Raw genomic sequence first — 14,842 nt, forward strand, 5'->3', positions numbered from 1 at the left:
GTCTTGATCTGGGCTCACAGGCTCCATCCCCATTCTAGCCTGGGACACTGAACCTGGATCTGGACCAGCCCCCATAGCAGCCATGCCATGTGGATACTTGTCTTTCGTTCAGACTGCTCTATGTGTAGTTTCTGATTAACCCTGCCAGGTTTCTCTCAGGGTTTGAGCTGCCTTGTGCAGGTCCCTCTTGACTTTAGGTTCCATCTTTCCAGAAGGAAGAACAGTCTTATATAATACTCAGGGGGTAGTCATGTAGCTCAGTGTTTCCCAACCAGTGCGCCGCAATGCAAGAGTGTGCTGTCAGAAATGAACAGGTGTGCTGCAGAATTTTGCCATGGCAATGAGCTACAATAGGTATGAGGATGGGGAATGCCTTAACAGATGTGCCATGGAAAATGTTTATTCATGTAAGTGTGCCTTGGGCTGGAAAAGGTTGGGAAACATTAACTTAACTCCAGCTCTCAACTTGACCAGCTGATTCTCCAGTATATCCAGCTCCAAAGAGGCCAAGCCTTAGCATCCCTGTACCCATTCACCCTGAAGGGCACAAACCCCAGCATGACAGGTACAATCAAATTTTGTAATGCAGTCTTGCTGCTTACATTGCAAAGCATTGTTAAAACAGTCAGCTTGGTGAGAGTGTACAGAATGAGTGCAGAAAATGAATCCTCTGCTTGAAGAAGTCTTGCAATAAATATAGTTGAATTCTTATGTGACATTTCTTTTCATAGGCTACAGTTACTCAGACGAAGGACTGGTTTGCACTAGCAAAACAAAGCCAGCATGTAACACCTACAGATTCAGTTACTTGCCCTTTAGTTTCTTCTCAAATTCAAGGTGCAGACCACTGGTCTACAAACGACCAGAGAACTGTTTCATTCACTGAGAACGTTGGCCACCAAGGTAAGCGACGGGGGCATAACTATTGTTATTTATAGCATATGCTTTCTGCAATTGAAATTGTGGCCATTCTTGAATTAGAGAAGTGCTATGCTGGCTTGTTTTTGTTTTTTTGGCTGATACTACCGTACCCAAAAGGGCTTGTAGGAGAAAAGAGCAAGCACATGTACTCCCCACTCCCACAGTGGTAAACAAAACCAGCGCTTAATAAAAACAGGCTACAATCTTCTCTGTAGAGGAAACAAACATGGCACAGAAAAGACGCAACACATGGGAAAATATTAGGACCATGTCTCTCCCTAGGCCCTTAAAGGACACAGAAGCCATTCTATTTGAGAACTGCATCATTGTGGTTTTGTATCCAAAGCATGGACATAGAGATGTAGCTTTACATGGCATTATTCCTCTGGAAACCAAAGGGGATTATCCACGTAAAATACTACTAACTTAATTATTAATGAATAAGTTATGTAAGTTTCACTAGTTTATGAGTCAGGACTCGATATTAAATTTTGCAAAGCTGCAACCAACCAGGTGGAGTTTACACAGTGCAATCTTGCATGTCCATATTATACTAGGCTGGACTAGGCATAGGACTGCACCCTAAGCCATGACGCCTCTTGAGTCTTTTTGTTCAGCATGTAGAGTCTTCAAATGTCAGGGAGCTTTGATGTGTTTTGACATAGCTAATTTTGGAAAAACTTTTCCAGAAGTTAGCGGATCTCTGGGCTGCTCAACTCTTTTCTGACGCATTCAGTTCATTGCTGGTAGCCAAGTAGAAAGTCTTGTGCTCCATCCCCACATTAATTTATTTTGGTAATGAGTGGATTTTTGCTCCAATCCATATGTTATCTCTTCTGCTTGACAGCTTTATCTTTCAGTGTGGAGCTCTGTTTTCCATTTATATATGCTTACTACAGTACTCCATCATGGGAAATCTGTAAGCTTTTCAAGCAGAAGGCATTATATATGCACAGTATTTCTTGGAATTAACCATCAGGGACTGTAGGCAGAGAAAAAGAGAGAGAGATGGAGACAGCATAAATGTATCATTGCAACATGTCCAAGTATAGGAGTTTAACACTGTGGGCACTAATGCATGGTGAGGTAGCACAACCTTGGCTGGAATTCATGCCACTGAAAGGTAGCCTCAGGACTTATCACTACATTTTTTTCCGCTGTTCATGACCTTGTTATGAAAAATGGGAAGGTTTGGGGATTGTTTTCATTTCAATGATGAGAGAAGGAAAAAGTGACAGAGAAATCCATTATTCCTAGCATAGCCAGTAGTCTGAGAGTGAGGGCACTGGCTTGGGAAACAGAATGTGAGACCCAGGTTTGAGTCCATGCACCAATTAGGATAATTCTTGGTATCTCAAATGAATGCCCTAGCCATAAGACAGCCTGTCTTTCTGGGTGCATTCACACTGTACAGTAGAGTATAACATAGACAACTGAGCTTGCTCTAAACCATCTGCCTCAGGCCCTGGAAACAGCCTAACTGTGGTATCATGGGTCTCCATGCAAGTTAATTTACCCTCCTGTATCTGAAAGTATCCCTCAAGAAAAATGCCTTCCTATCTTGGGCATCTCAACAGTGATGAATTAGAGAAGTGTGCTATCTAGTCATACCCTCAGTCTCTCCAGTTGGAGGTTTTAACTTTTTGTAAATCATTAAATATTCATTGGCCCACAAGCAAAAAGCTGACTCTATATCCTGGTAGTCAGAGCACTGACATGGGGCATGGGATATTCAGGTTCAGCTGTCTGCTGTGCCTGATTTTCTGAACTACAGTCATAACAGAATTTTTCATATGTTGTTTTTATGATGTAACAGATGAAAGATTGGATCTCCTTAAAAGTTTTACCAGCACAATCAACACATGCCAATCTTGATAGCATTTCCATTGGAAAGGCTTCTCAGGTCTAGAATGGAATTAGAGAAGGACCTTTCATCTCAAACAGTCACGTGCTGAGACTAGGTTCAGGTTCCTGCTCTGCCTGATTTGGATCAGGGGCTTGGACCTGGGTCTCCTAAACAAATGCCACAACCAGTGGGATCTTGACTCCTCTAGGAATGGTGGGGTCATCTCTAATTCTACTGTGGACCTAAGAAACATCCTCAGTGGAAAGTTTGTTAAAAACAGCATGTTTTGGTTTCATAGAAAAGGTTTATACCAGTATGATATTTGAAATATCCCATCATGATTATAGACCTTAAAAAGGGTAGTTTAAATTCTGTATTATTCTTTATTGTTCTGAAGCATGACAGTTTATAGCCTGTGTATTGTTGAATGGCAATGGGAATTAAATACAACAGATACTGTATAGCAGTGTTAAATTACAACTGTTTTTTCTTGCTTTTTGCTTAGATTCCGTTTCTGGTCATGGTGCACACAGCCTTTTTGCTCAGCTGAACAGAACCGACTTACACAGTGATAGTAGTAGCAGTCTAGGTAAGCAGTACTTACAGAGAAGTATGCCATTTGTGTCACCTCCCATTGGGGAAAAAACCTATTGCCCAGCTGTTTGGGAAAAGCAGAAAGAGGTATCTGAGCAAGTTAAAGACAAGACTCGGGTTTCCTGTTCACCAGACAAGAATTAACACAGGAAGGTGGAAGCCAGCTTAATAGTATCAGGTACAGATGCACTTAACTGCCAGTTATAGGGAGGTGGCCAAAGGGAATGAATGAAAATGGAGCAAAAAGAGCTACAACTGCATCACCCTCCCTCTGCTTGTTCTTGAATGTAAGACGAGGGCCTTTTCCTCCTATGCTGAAAAGTAAATATGGTAGTTTTAACATGAGCATCTATGCTGATTCCAACTGTGGCAGTATGGTGTTTTCCAACTGCTCTGCAATAATACAATTCAAGTACATTCCACATCTCTTAGCTTAAAGACTTTTTTATGTCAGCCTGGAGAAGAGTCCTGAATCTGAAGGAGTTTGCAGCATTTTTTTCTGATTTAATGCAGGAGCAGATTCCCTGGGTGATGAATATGTACAAAGGAGTCTCCCCCTCCCTCGGAGGATGACAGCTGTAAAAGTTAGCAATGTGAGAGGGAGATCCACAAATAAAAAGGAGGAATCTTCTGTGTCCATTGCTGAAACGCCTTCTTGTACTCAGTTAAGAGTGTATCTAGACCAGAAATGGGAGAGTGAAACAGAGAAAGAAAGTAGTCAGGAAACAGCAATTTTTCAAACACTGGAAGAGTTTACATCAGCTTATATTCAATATATAGTGAGGGAATCGGTCTCCAAGCTGACTGGACAACCAGCTGCTAAGAGCAAGAGCGATGTGAACTTCAGTAAATTGTCTAAAGTCTTTATAGATGAGATAGCAAATAAAAAACTTTCTGTTGCTGCCGGAAAACAACTGTCTTCCCAAATTATCACTCCATTCAAAGAGTTGGACCCCAGTGGAGATGAAATAGAACAGCGGAGTGAAGAAGTTAGTTTAAGTTCAAGTTCTGAAACTGATGGCACAGACATTAGGGCTGCCTGGTGTATTAGTCACCAAACTTACGATATTGGCAACAGAAATGAATTTGAAAGATTCAAGAAGTTCATTAAAGGAACTTTGGGGGAGAAGTACTGGTGGCTCTGGATGGACATTGAAAGACTGAAGGTCCTTAAGGACACCAGAAGGCAGCAAAGGTATTTTCCATTGTTCTTACTACTTATCTAAAAGGCTAGATAAATGTTGGTTTTGCTTATTTAGAATTAATCATCAATTATAGATACAAGTGGTTATCGCAAACAAAGGATCTAATTCCAATAATTCCACTTTAATTGGGAGAATTCAGGAGCTATCTTGGTGAAGCAGACAAAGTTATATGTATGGCAGACTTACTTGAAGTTAGAATTGCTCTCAATATTAAAATTTTGTTTAAGAAGTTGGTTTAAAGACATAAGATTCTAAAGTCACAAGCGGGGCATATAGTATGTGCTTCCTAAATAGATTTTATTAGGTTTGTATACTATCTTGTATTCTAAGATAGTATAAAGTTTAACTCTGTACAAAGCCAAGCTTTGTGCATAAGTGTGAGAATCTGAAAGAAATGTTTTGGCTTCTACTAGTTATATATTTTTAAAAATGTATTTCCAAAATGACAGCTGTTTGATCTATGGGATGACTGAGTTGTGCCTAACTGTGTACAGTATATAACATGTATATGCATTTGTTTTCTTTCACCCAAGACAGCTTGATAAAATGAAAAAAATCTATCTAGTAGGCAGTGGAGATTATTTCCTTAATTCACAAGTCTTATTCAGACTGGATCTACTCCATGGAGATCAGTGGAATATAAGGCATTTAAGAGGGATTCAGCCAGAAGTAGTGAAACCTTTACTTCTTTACTGGTAGGAATAATTGAAGATGAACTATAAAGTCACTTGATTTTTTTTGTGTGTATATCCTCTTTTTAATTTGACCCTAATTTGCTAGAGCTCAGGGGCAAATTCTCATCTCATTTATACCAGTTCAACCCTGAAGTTCATGGTAGTGATGTAGTGGTATTAGTCCCCTAAATTTTTGTTTCAGAGACCTGAGGGTATAGCTACACTGAAAACTTCCCAAATTGAGCTCCATGCTACCGTAGCTAGACTGTTTCTGTCACCTGAGCTGGCTTGTTTACAGCTACATTAGGCATCTCTACACTTTACTACACTTTAGTCGAGAGTTGCATGTGTTCTAAATTTATGCAAGGCTTAAACCTAACAGTTTACTTGTTGATCTCTGTTATACAGAGGGGTCATATCAGTCTTGTAAATATGCACCCTTTCTTGTGTGTCTCTGTGGTAAAACACTGAGATTTTAGGACTGAAAATGCTGTATAACAGTGCTTCTCAAACTATCTGATGCAGTGGACCGGCAGTTTTTTTTCCAGTGGGCCAGGGACCGGTGCCCTATTTTTCCAGTGGGCCAGGGACTGGTGCCCTATTTATGGCTATGACATATCAATGTTATGCTTCTGAAAATATATTTCTTTCTTTTCTGGCAACTTGCTGCGGACTGGTGACTCGTGGACCGGCACCGGTCCGTGGACCACCACTTTGAGAAGCACTGCTGTACAAGACCTTGTTGGTTTTTTGGGGTTTTTTTAGCTTCAACTAACAAAGACTGTTGGCTCAGGATTCAGGTGAAATTGAGCTTCATGTTAATTGTCATATGCCAGGGCTTGTCAACCAGGGGTACAAGTACCACTGGGGATAATTGGGAAGTCCTCAGGGGGTACATGCGAGTGGGCAGAGATGGAGTGCTGCCACCCACTGCCCTGCTCTGCTGCCTCCCAGAAGCAGGGCCAGGGTGGGTGAGGGCAGCAGCGCCCCTCTACGGGCTGCAGGCACCACTCAGCTGGCCAGACACTGGGAGGAGATGGAGCTCGTACATATTGGCCACCAGCATCACCAATCACCCCATGCTGCTGCTGCTCTGCATGCGGCCGCTGCCACCCCTACACCCCACTCTGCATCTGGCCCTGTGCCAACCCTTCCTCCCCTGCTCTGTGTCTGGCTGCCAGGGGTACACTTATTAAAAAGGTTGAAACCCCCTGTCATATGCTATAAGAGATAACACCTTTTCTAATTTACTACCAAAGCAAAAGCACCTAAGGTCTTTTCTAACACCCTCCTGGCTCCCAATAGATTCCTGAAAACATGAATTGAGCCCTCCAGATTAGTTCATGCTGCCAAAAATCCCTTAGGGGAGTTGCATTTTGGATACCTCATACATCCAGCCTTCTCTATCAGGCTTGAATGCTGAAACCCAAACTTTAATAATAAACTGTTTTTTTTTTAAATTGGAGGAGAGTGTAAGATTATCTTAATATTTCTCCTCTTAAGTCTGTGTCTGCCTTTGACTATTAACAGCATAAGATCATGATGTGGTAAACGTCACGAAAAGTCACCGTATATCAGTCAATTATTTTGTGTTTTAAGTGTGTGTGTGTGTGTGTGTGTGTGTACACGTGCGTGCATGCATACACACACATGGGCTGTCAAATGATAAATGTAATTAATCGCGAGATAAAAAAAACAGTTGTGATTAATTGCAATTTAATCGTGCAGTTAAACAATAATTGAAGCCCAATTTATTATAAATATTTTTGGATGTACACACACTTACACAAACCCTAGACAGTTCCAAAGACCTGGCTCTCCAACTCCTGTCCCCCCCATACAATTACCTGCATCCAGCTGCTGAGTCTGCTCCCAGGACCCTGTCTGGCGTGCATGTGTGTGTGCGCGTGCATGTGTGCGTGTGCCTGGCATGTGTTTGTGTCTGTGTGTGGCTGGGCAGCAGTGAGAGGGGTGGGGACGTTTTTCCCACAGCACACAGGCAAGCACGCAGCAGCAAGGGGAGAGGGGCTACTTTTCCCCCATTACCAACAACAATTAATGTGTGTTAAAAAAATTAACACAAAATCAAATTAACGTGTTAATCGCAGGCATTAATCGCGATTAATTGACAGACTTAACTTATACACATATACCTATATATAAATATTTATTGACATTATTTTTTTGTTTCAGGGGCCCTAGATTTTGTGTCACTCATTCATCTGAAATACAAAGTGCTAGTGCAAAGCTGAAGCTGTGGCACATGTGTCAAGAGAGACCAAGGATGGATATTGATCCTTTCCCACAAATGGTGACATTGTTGCCACTAAGAGCCAAATCTTGCATGCCAAGAATAGCATCTTCCCATCCTCAGGTAGGCATGGAAAGGGCCTGCTTCTAGAAGCAAATCCTGCCCTAGGAATAATACTTACCTTCTTACTTATCTCCTGGGAAATAATGTCAAGAGTTCAGTTGAATTCAATGAGAGAAGGATTTGGTCTTTAGTATTTGGGTTAGTTTACAGAGTCAGAACTGGTAAATCCAGCGTATCTCATTCAGACAGTTACATATATGTTGCAGTAGAAGCCAACTCTGCCTTGTGCCATAGCTCCATTTAAACAGCTATTAGTTTAAAATTCACAAGACAGTCACAGAATCCCATAAAGAAACTCGAAAGCTACTTGTTTTCTGGGATTTACTCTGGGTTTAACCTTATAACCTTATGTCAGATGTTAAGCAGAGTAGAATCTGTCTCACTGTCTCTTCAGTAATACTTGTTTTATTCCTAAAAGCCACAATGATTGTTATCTAGAGGTGGTCACAATTTGCAAAATTCAAATATAGACTGGATTTTTCAAATTGGAAATTCAAATCTGGATTTTTAACATCTTACAGTTTTCAGGTGACTGTATCAAGGCTTTTGATTTATTTCTTCACTTCAGTGGAAGGTGCAGGTCCTCAGGAACAGGCCGCAAGATAGAAGCTATTTGCAAAATGTGAATCTAGATTTTAATTCAGATTTCAAACGCATCCAAAAAGATGTTCTGATCTGGGGATTTAGTTCAAGCTCATCTTTAAAAACCTGAATAATTTTAAATTGTAATTTTATTATCTCCTTTTTTTTTTTTAAACCCCATGATTAGTGGAGACACTATTATATTACAAATACATCTTGGACTCCTGATGTTGGAGTCCTCCTGTAAGCTGCTTGTGTTGTTCTAAGTAAAGATGCATGTTGGTTTCATGTTAAAAGGATTCATACATTTTCCTTTTAAAATCAATTAAACTTAGATCCTTTGAGATATTCAGTGATTTGGGATTTTGAGTAAATGAATCTGTAGTCTGAGGCTGTAAATAGATGTCACCTTTGTCCCTGGAGAAGGCATTTTGTCCTGTGACCCTACAAATACTAGACCATTGTCCTGCTTCACACCCCACCAAAGTGTTGCCCTGTGGGGTCAGGCCAACTCTCAGGATCTCAATATTGCATTGTTAGACAGGAGGGTGTGACACAATTGCACATATACAAACACACAAATCAATTGGATGCATACACACACACTACCAACTCAGGCATATACACATCCAAACTAGCCTAGGCACATGCATACCTATCACCAATTCTAGCACATACACTATATACCCCAAAAGTTAGACAAAAATCAATTGTCCATACCTGCACACTTAGTATACATATACAGATCACTAATTTGTATATTATGCACACAATGACATATCTATATATGCATGCACACACACACACTTACCAGTTCACACACATACAACCCACCTACACATACACACAGGTAAGTTCCTAATTTGGATGGTACAGTGTGTGTGTGTGTGCGGTTGGGGTACCTGGGATACTTGGGGGAAGGTTAAAGTGAGAGAGAGAGAGAGTTAAAGTGTAGGGAGTGAAAGTTGCCAGAACCAGGATTAGAACTGGTGGACTAGAGAGAAGCTGGCTGAGGAACTGAGGCTTAGGTTTACTTAAGATCAAGTGGCCCCAGGGTTACTTGAGGTCACTGGTGCAAGGAAAATTAAAAAAAAAAAGCCTGGTGGCAAGGAGGAGACAGCCAGGAAAGAGAGAGAGACAGAAACCTGGGAGCTTGGGGCTGAAAACTGAGGCAGGCAGCTGAGATATTGGGGTGGGGGGCAGATAAGTGGTGGCAAGGAGGAGACAGCCAGGAAAGAAACTGAGGCAGAAACCTGGTTGCTCAGGGGAAAAGGAAAAAGCAGTGGGGATAAGACAGTGGCAAAGAAACAGGGGGTTTGGAGGCAGAGAGGAGCTCAGGACAGGTGTTGGAGGTGGCAGAGAGCCAGAAGCAGGAGAGGGAGAAATGAGACAGAAGTTAGAGGGGCGAGGAGCAGAAATTGGAGCAGGGCCAAACCATAGTAAAGCAAAACCCAATTTAGGGGTCCAAATAACAGTTTTATTAAACAGACAACATACTACACAGCCCCATGAAGTTATTGGTTCACACACACAGACAAGCACTCTCAATGGCAGCAGGAGAAAGAGACTCAGTGGAAGGGTTGGAGCCCAGGTAGGGAAGAGAAGCAGAGTCCAAGTCCTTGGTTGAAGAGGGGGTGGGGGGTGATAGCTACCTAAGGCTGAAAAGGGGTCCTTGTCCAGTAGGTGTTGTCCAGAGCGGGGTCGCCGGCAGGGCCTCTGGGTGGATGGGTGGTGTGGTATGGTGCTGGTCCAGATGGAGAGGGCGTCCCAAGGAGTCAGTCTTCACTACCTCTTTTTATGGGGCAGACTACCTCTGATCTCCTATGGGGAGGGCCTGTCCAGGCAATGTCAGTCCTGTTCCAGAGGGTTCCAGGTGTTCTTACTGAGCATGTGCAGCCTTGGCACAATGGTGGGTTGCCTCATCTTTTCTTTCTTGAATGCTGAGGGTGGTTCCAATGGCTGGGTCATTGGTCCAGGTATTGGTGTTGATGGTTTGGTCATTCAGAGGGAACTATTTTTAGACCTACTGCCATTGTCTCTGAAGCACCCCCATTCATCCCCATTCATTCAGGAACCAAGTTACATAGGAGGGGTAGGTGTGAGTCGTGGGTTACACAACCAGGCATGGGGACAGGATGTAGACTTGACAAACAAAATGGAAACTTGACATGACTTATGCAAACTTACATATGTAGGCCTAAATCATATAGTACCAGTAAAACAGTAATATAGAACAGTAAAAATCAATATAAACATAATAATTATACAATATAAAGAAGGAGAAAAAACAAAACAAATACAACTGCTACCAAAATAAAATTCTGAAGTTTATCCTATGTCTTAGCTCACTTATACTTATCTATAGGGAATTGAGAGGGAGAGACAAAGTCAGAAATGGTTGGGAAAGGGAAGGGAATGCATTTAAAAAGCAAAAGAAAAACTGGGGGTTTTGCTACAAAAGTATGCAAGGTAAGATGTGCTATCACTTTTTCCTCAGAGATCACAGAGTGCATCTCTAAGGGTGGAAACAGTTGGCTCCTTTTGTCAACTTTGTGCTACCATAAACATTTTTGCAGTGGCACAAAAGCCAAGCAAAGAGACATCTATGTTCCTTGCCATACCACAAATGTGACCGCAACAAAGGTGGTATCAATTTGTGCTGCTGTTTTGAGGGGAAAGCCAGACAGCCCCTCCAGTGTTTGAGGGGTTCAAACCTGTGCAGGAATATGTAGAATACGTAGGACCAGGCCCCTAGAGCTTCAGGAGAACATGTTGCCCTTTGTCCATTGTCCCACAGCATCAATGGGTGGGACAATGGGCAGTGTGTTTTGCCTGTTGAAGTAGATCAGCTGTGCCAGTACACAACTGATCCACTTAATTTGGCAGCATCTGTTACTACCCTAAGGGCGTGTCTACACATTGCCCTAAGGTGATGTTACTCTGCCATGTTTTAGTACTTCCTTTTTGGAAGTACTAAAGCACAGCGCAGTAACCCCTGCACTGTGCCATGCACATGGCCCATGGTTAGTTTTAGCCACTCTGGGCACATCCACACATGCAAGTATGTGCGCTTACAGCAGCTGAAATAGAAGGAGTGAAAATTTGAGCCGGGGCTTTTTGCCTCAACGCACATGCTTGGACATGCACTTTGTTGTGGAGCAAATTGTGCCACTTGGGGCAAAATAACGCTGCTTGGCTCTTCCCGGATCTGCAGCCAGGGGGAGCTAGAGCCCGGGGCCAACACCTGTGCTGTCCCCAGCAGTATAAAAAACTGCCCTGTCCTGGCCCCATTTGTACAAAAAGCTGTCCTGGCAAGTAGCTCAGAGCTACTGGGGCTTCTGGGGCCCAATTGGTTTTAGCCAATTGGTACCTGGGGACAGTACCCCTTGTGCCGCCTGGACTGCTAAAGCTGTCCTGAGAGTTCCCTGCACCCTTTACCCACTGTAGCAGTCTGGCAGTGGGGGCTGCTGCCTGGCTGTGACCTGCTGCACACCTGCCAGACCCGGATGAGGTATCTGCCCCTCTGGGCCAGCTACCAGTGGGCTGTGGCTACAGAGTTGGCCTTTGTGGAGCACTACTGCCATGTGTGCCCCTGCCTGGCCATCTGGGCAGCTATTGCCCAGAAGATGTTCTGGGTGTCCTGGCCCCAGTTGGCCAGGAGGTGAGTCACAGCCAGCTGAGTCCAAGGTGCCAGCTCTGAACAGGCAGGGTCCTGCCACTGGCCTCCCTAGCAGGAATTCTGGCATTCCCTATTTGAAAACTAGCAGGGAAAGGATCGTGGGGGGCTCAGGGGACAGGAGAGGGGTGGGGCTGGGCGGGGCAGGGATCGGAGGGCTGAGGAAGCAGGTGGGGCCTGCGGGAGTCGTGTGTTGTCCCCCCCCCAATGTTCCCCTCCTCCAGCCCCTGACCCCTTACTTACCAGCAGTGGAGCCTGGGTCCAGCTCCCTGCTGCTGGCATGCTGCCTGCCCTGCATGGGCAGGCAGTGTGCTTCACCACCAGGGCAAGGGCCAGCCATAGAGACACTGTGGCAGCCAGAGTGTCTCTGTGGAGGACCCAGCCTCCGGTTGCCTCAGGTCATAGTCTGGAACCATGCCCTGCCCCATGTTTTTTTTTCTGCAGGGTTTTTTGACCCCTGGATATCCAGGAGTTTAATTTTGCCCCGTGCTGCAAATTTGCAATGCGGGGAACGTTTTCTCGTTCCTGCACGTCCATCTTGCAGCATCTCCAAGGGGTTTGAGATGCTGCAAGAGGCACATGCAAGTTCGTCTGGATACATCCTATCAGTGCGCTGCTACAGCGATAGCTGCCAGTTACATATAGATTCATGTGATTGCTACTTTGCCATAGTGTGTCAATGCGCCCTAAGATTACTGCAGGTCATTCCTTAACAAGCTGGCCTGGCCATGTGCTCTTGTCAGTCACGTGCTGGTGGAAGAGCAATAATTCAGCTTGGAAGGGCTATGTGTGTAAATGACTGTGCCATTTCTGTTTTGATTCAGGTCAAAACCTGAGTCAGAGCTAGGTCAAATGCAGTGTCAATTACAGCCTTGGCCGAGACCAGTCAATTTGACTTGTTTTCATCTTAAACCTACATAAACCCTCAAACTTTGCACATTTTCATTAAAAAGCCCTAAATTCATTCAGATTTGCTTGAATATTTTTGCATTTTATTAAAATGTTCTGAAAACTTGCCTAGAGGTAACTAAATCTATAAGAAGCCAGAAACTAAATGAGTTTTGTAATGGCTTGGGTTTAGTCATATGCAATTTGAACAGCTCTAGTTCTAAGATATTTTCAGAACATTTGACTCATTTATAAACTAGAGGGTATTCATTTATAGCCATTTATTTTTGCCATTGCCCTTAGAGTTCTTTTGTAAACAAATCCTAATATTGTGAGCAAATATTGAGTATAATATGCAGTAGTTGGGAGCACTGCTCTATTAATCTGCTACAACTGCGGAAAGCAGGCATGTCAAACTCATCAGGCTGTGGGCCAGATGAGTAGCATCGGACCAGTTTTTGGGCCTGGGCCTGGACTGAACTAGACTGATCCGCACACTAGATTGGGCCTGCAAACCAGCCAAGCATGTTGGATCCAGTGCATGGAGCCAGTTCAATGTGGGTGTTGCATGAAGTGTATGCCAGAGTGGTCTCACGCACTGTGTACTGTGCACCGTGTGCACTGCGCAAACTGACTGTCAGCCCTGTGCTTTGCATGCAGTGTGTGTACCAGACTTAGGACAGTGTACCACGTGTAGCATGTGGATCTAGCCTGAGACCCATGGGCAGCACCATGGGCCAAATGATAGGGCTCAACAAGCCAGATCTGGCCCATGGGCTGTATCTTTGACACCCCTGAAATTGGAATTGAAGCGCCGTGATTATTTCAGTGGTGACTGCTTTGTTTAATACTGGTCACATCAAATGAGATATTCTCTGTTTCCTTCATTCCATTTGCAGAAATCCCACAGATTTCCCACAGTTAGAATTTTGGACAAAGACAGAGGACAAAATATCATTCCCTGTGTTAGAAATTGAATTTTTAACAAGTTGTCATTATTAAAGAGTAATGAGAAAGCTTCAAAAGCACTTATAGAACCTAGTTTACTTACTGCAATTGCAAAAAAACCCAGTCTGATGGAACAATAAATCTCAGATAGAGGCAGGATAATTTATTTTTGAGTTGTCCTTTTTTTTGCTGTTTCTTTAGAGAAGTAAAACCAGCTCACCAACCCCATTATTAAAACCTATGATGGATTTATCTTCCAAGAGACCTATAAGGTTATTGTCAGCTACTTTGCCACTGAGCCATAGCACTGCAAGTGATGATTCCAATACCTCCACTGCTAAATATGATATTGATGGAAAGCGGTAGGTACATACATCTTTTGTATATCTGATTCATTCTAAACATCTCAACTATTTTGCATAGCTTTATGCATGTCTTTTAAGATTCTTATGATTTTTGTGGCTCACAACTTTTCAGTTGCCCATTAATTGAATACAATAATCTGCCCATGGGAGCCCATTACAGGATAATGTGTTACTAGTGGAAATTTCTTCCTAGCCTCACTAGTTTGTATTTTCCTTATGTGATGCAGAAGAAATTATTTCTCCTATATATATCATTAGCCTTTCCAATGCAACTGTCGATGCTCTCTTTCTCCACATTAATTCTGTTTTTTAAATCTTTTGAAGTACTCCGCTATCCTGTGATGTTGAGTTCCACAGAAATTCTATGTTGTATAAAAAAGTATTTCCTTGAATTATTTTGAAATTTGTTTCATTAACTGTTCAGTTGCTCTTGCATTATGAGACAAGCTAAAGTGTAACGTTCAGTTTACCTTCTCTATATCATTCATTACTTTTTTAACCTCTCCATCATGACTTCTCTTTGTTTCCTCTCTCAGCTAAACAGTCTAAATCTTTTGTTAAATGATAATGAAACGTCTTCTTTCTTTATGGGTCCAGGCCAAAATCGGTTGCTGACATGATTCATGGATCTGATTTTACCTATAATAGTGAAGCTGTCAAGCTTCCAGGAGATAGAAAATATACATATGCTGAGGTGCTTCCAGTAAGTAGCTCCTGAAGAACTTCCTCCTCTTAAATCTTTGGTTTAAGACATTTCATTTAATAAAAT

The 14,842-nt window shown here is 42.8% G+C and overlaps 1 protein-coding gene across 5 annotated transcripts in view; it reads left to right on the top strand.

The window, feature by feature from the left end:
- The window catches only part of RGS22 (regulator of G protein signaling 22), a 97,133-nt gene that overhangs the window by 35,894 nt on the left and 46,397 nt on the right, over positions 1–14,842 (top strand). For 4 of the 5 annotated variants that reach the window (XM_019495807.2, XM_019495803.2, XM_019495805.2 and 1 more), the window contains 7 exons: positions 732–903; positions 3,273–3,356; positions 3,875–4,556; positions 5,100–5,261; positions 7,434–7,614; positions 13,910–14,070; positions 14,671–14,776. In XM_019495807.2, the coding sequence (XP_019351352.1) occupies positions 732–903; positions 3,273–3,356; positions 3,875–4,556; positions 5,100–5,261; positions 7,434–7,614; positions 13,910–14,070; positions 14,671–14,776 (1,548 nt within the window). The remainder of the gene's footprint in view (positions 1–731; positions 904–3,272; positions 3,357–3,874; positions 4,557–5,099; positions 5,262–7,433; positions 7,615–13,909; positions 14,071–14,670; positions 14,777–14,842) is intronic. The other variant, XM_019495806.2, reaches the window with a different exon arrangement.

Source organism: Alligator mississippiensis, chromosome 3 (assembly GCF_030867095.1).
Source record: "Alligator mississippiensis isolate rAllMis1 chromosome 3, rAllMis1, whole genome shotgun sequence".
NCBI classification, from domain to species: domain Eukaryota; kingdom Metazoa; phylum Chordata; order Crocodylia; family Alligatoridae; genus Alligator; species Alligator mississippiensis.